Source organism: Echinops telfairi, unplaced genomic scaffold (assembly GCF_000313985.2).
Source record: "Echinops telfairi isolate 266 unplaced genomic scaffold, ASM31398v2 ScPeMD7_53;HRSCAF=182, whole genome shotgun sequence".
NCBI lineage: Eukaryota > Metazoa > Chordata > Mammalia > Afrosoricida > Tenrecidae > Echinops > Echinops telfairi.
In genome coordinates, this window is record NW_022103951.1 from 9,494,672 (window position 1) to 9,498,984 (window position 4,313).

The 4,313-nt window shown below is 37.8% G+C and overlaps 1 protein-coding gene across 1 annotated transcript in view; it reads right to left on the minus strand.

The window, feature by feature from the left end:
* PPEF1 (protein phosphatase with EF-hand domain 1) overlaps positions 1 to 4,313 on the minus strand; it is a 155,147-nt gene that overhangs the window by 88,632 nt on the left and 62,202 nt on the right. Inside the window, exon 5 of the mRNA XM_013006490.3 lies at positions 2,266 to 2,393. Within this exon, the coding sequence (XP_012861944.2) occupies positions 2,266 to 2,393 (128 nt within the window). The remainder of the gene's footprint in view (positions 1 to 2,265; positions 2,394 to 4,313) is intronic.

Consider the following 4,313-nt stretch of genomic DNA (forward strand, 5'->3'; position numbering starts at 1 on the left):
CTTTACACAATTGATGTGTGTATGGATTGTGATAAGAGTTGTATGAGCCCCTAATAAAATGTTTAAAAAAATTAACCATCAATAGAAACCACAATAAGATACCCCTTTGTACTCACTTCTTGTTTTTTAATCGTTTTATTAGGGGCTCATACAACTCTTATCACGATGCATCAATCGTGTAAAGCACATTTGTACATTCATTGCCCTCATCATTCTCAAAACATTTGCTCTCCACTTAAGGCCCTGGCATCAGCTCCTCATTTTTGACCTTACCTCCTTGCTCCCCCCTCCCTCTGTACTCACTTCTTGCCGTTTGCTGCCTTCCAGTCTGCCTCATAGTGACCCCAGAATAAAATGCTGCCCCATCCCACACTGCCGCCATGGTGGAACGAGGATCAGGCAGTCGTGCTCTATAGACTTTTCATTGTCTAATTTCCACAAGTTCATTGCCCCACCTTTCTTCCTAGTCTGCTTTATCTGTAAGCTCAGCTGAAACCTAACAGACAAGTGGTCTCCTGTGTGGAAGGTGAAAATTCTACCACTGAACCAACAGTGCTTCCATTAGGATAAGCACCCTCATCCTCATCATAAGCGACAGATAATAACAAATGTTGACAAGGTTGTGAAAAAATTCAAATCCTAATACAGTCTGGTGGGAATGTAAAATTGTGCAATTGTTTTGGAAAACAGTTTGGCAGTTTCTCAAAAAGTTAAACACAGAACTCCCTTGTGATCCAGCAATTCCAATCCTAGGTATATATCTAAGAAAATTTAAAGTATGTGTTCACACACACACAATTTTACATAAATGTTTATAGCAAAATTACCCTTAACAGCCCCCAAAATGGATACAACCCAAATGGTTTATTATCTGAGAAAAGGATAAACAAAATGTAGCCTATCCATACAATGGGGTACAATTCATGCTATGACAGAAGAAACTTGAAAACATTATGCTAAGTGAAAGAGACCAGACATAAGCGATTACATGCATACGGTATGACACCATTTATATGAAATATCCAGAAAAGGCAAATCCCGAAAGGCAGAAAAGAGAGGAATAGTTACTTGCGGCTGGGAAAGAAGGAGTGGAGGAAATGACTGAGAATGGGTACAGGGATTTGAGGGTGGGCAACGAAACTATTTAAAATTGATTGTGGTGATAGCTGAAAAACAGTGAATATGCTAATAACAATCGACTTCTACAGAGCATTGTATGGTATGTGAATTATAACAATAAAGCTATAAAAAAGTCAAGAGAGAGGAAAGTCCCAATGGTTTTATGTGTATAAAGTACGTCAATTGAGAGGCTTACTCTGACTTTATATCCACCATGATAATGCCTTGCGTTTCTAACCAGAGGAAAGACTGTTTAAATACGTCTCTGTGACCAGGGGGTGACTGCAGACAGGTTCCCTCTATGACCTAACATTTTTATAGCTGCCAAGAATAAATCTAGCTTTTTCTTTCATTGTTGTTGAAATTTTGTTAATCATCTTTAGAAAGATGATCATATAAAATTAAACATATGATTGAAAAATCTAAAACCAAGATAGAAATAAAATGAAAGTATTTCTTAACACCCCCACCATTCACCAGTTCTATTCCTGTTCTACAAATAATTATGGTGAACAGTTTGCTGTGTTTCTTTTTCCAAACTTTTGCTATGTGTTCTTCTTTTGTATATGATACAACATAAGAGTCTACATACAGGTCTACAAGTTGATTTTCTTCATTCACAATTCTATTGGAAACCTTCCCCAAACCATTTATTATTGAAAAACACCTTTTATGTTAATTAGAATTCAAGTTACATTTATGTATCCTTTTTGGAAGCTTTTAACAGGCCTTCCCCACCACTTACATGTTCTTCTAGAATTCCCAAAGATTTGTTCTTAGGAAATCCTTTCATTTTTCAATTTCATAAAGTATTCTTTCATAAAGTAACAACTTTACTTCCTTTTTGGATACATACTCAAGGACAGAATAAGACCATCTTAATTAGCTAACTAGGCATCTAGGAGTCCCCCTAAAAATGTGAACTTTAGAATTGAGAAATACCATCCTCTCCTCAAATTACATTCACTTTCAATCGGTAGTGCCAAGACAATGTCACTACATCTGCTAATAAAGCCTTATACCAAAGTTTCTCAGCTTAAAATAGACCCAAACATTCATTCTTTTCATAACAATGGGTGAAGGTGGGTGAGGATGGGGCAAAGGGAAACATTTTACCCAAAGAAAAGACAAGCTTGCAAAACGAACCTGCATTTGGCCTTGTTCATTAGCATATTCGATTGACTGGAAGATGGTGAGGGCATAGCGTTGTCTAACCTTCAACCGAGCGCTGTAACTTCGGTACCAATTCTGGATGATCATTGCAGCTCTTATTGCTGCCCACCACAGGATATGAAAATCAGAGAAAAACAATTATACTACAGTATGGACAAAGTAGGTGCTTTTGAAAGATATCAGTCTATTTGGATTCCTAGGTTTAAGAACATGAAAAACTAAAAGCAATGAAACTTTATCTCTAGGGTTTTTATTAAACTCTCCTCAAGTCTCAAGAATTCAGCGAAAAATGATGGCAAAGAATTAGAAGGTCAAATTTTAGAACAGGACTTCCTGAATTTGACTCCTAACTATCCCTTTGGGTAAGTTGTTGTTGAAGCTCTCAAAGCCTCAGATACCTCACCTTTGAAATGGGAGTGATAGCAGTCCCTACATCTGGCACTTTGGTAAATGGAATCCATGTATATTCTATAAAGTAGCAATTCCACTCTTCTATATACAACCCACAGCAATATTCACACAGCACATAAAGGAGCCATGTATGGGAACACCATCTCAATGTTCTTTGTAGCAGTAGAATTTTTGATAGCAATGCAGCCTGTGTGTCCATTGCTGGGAATGAGAATGCATAACTTATGGTGGGTGCACACCATGGATATCATTTTTCCACTGGAAGCAACAGACTAAATGAACCCAAAGCATCATGAATGGGCCTGTAAAACGTACTGCTTCACTTAGATCAGTTAAGAAAAGAAGTTATAGTAGGAATAAAATATGAGGGTAAGCCAAAAAGTATTGCCATAAGGATTCCAGTTCATACATGCATGGGCTTATTCCAAATAAAACATGTTTAAACACGCCTCTGTGACCAGTGGATGACTGCAGACACATTACCTCCATACTACTCTTAAGTTCCTCTCTTGAGAGTGACTTTAAGAAAAGATCCAATCGAAAAAGTGGCTCTGGAAGGCATCTGCTGGGCTAGCTTCATTCAAGGCAGAGAAGTATGTTCAGAACGTGATGGTAACTGTTTTGGAAATTCAAAAGGGGTCTACTTGATAGATTTTCTTGAAGGACACAGGAACGCCACTGGGACTTATTGGGAAGATATCTTAAGAAAATTGAACATTGCCTTAGTGAAGCAAAGGTCAGGAAAGTTGGGCTGATTTTTTTCCCGCCTCAATAATTCACCTGCTCATTTTCTGAGGGTAGCAAGGCCTGCCCTAGGAGAAACCTTGCCCCATTCACCCTACAGGCTGATCTTGCCCTTTCCAACTTCTTTTTTATCTCAAAAATCAGAAAACATTTCAAGAGAATGCAACTCTTGTCCCTCAAGTCTGCCATTGTGATGTGGTGCAAATAGAACAGCTCAAAATTCTTCCAGGAAAGGTTCAAGAATGGAAACATCACTTTTACAAGCGCATAGACCTAGATGGAGGATATGTCGAGGAATAATAGCTTCACATTTGATCTTTTTGCTTAATAAAGGTTTCTATTATTTTACAGCAATTTTTTACTTACCATCACATAGCATAGCATGACACCATTTCATTTAAATTAAATGTATACGTACACAAAACCATGATTTGTATTTCATAAGAATATATACAAATAAAAAGATACATACTGAATGCAATAGATTGGTTATTCATAGTCAGAGGAGAATGAGCATGGGATACATGGGTAAAAAGGAAATAAATGAATGAGCATGAGAAAGGGTCTTTCCCAGACCAGTAATGACAACATACAAAGAACTGATTCTCGCCATCTGTATTTTAGCTTCCATTCATAAAAGACAACTGAATAACAAACACGCTCTGCTTCTGTCTTAGCTATCTAGTGCTGTTACAACAGATACACCACACATGGATGGCTTTAGCAAACAGAAATATATTTTCCCACATTTTAGGAGACTAGAAGTCCGAATTCAGGGCCCCACACTCAGGAAAGGTTTCTATTTGTTGGGACTCAAGGAAGGTTCTTCCTTGTAACTCCTTTTTTTTTTGGCGGGGGGTACCCCC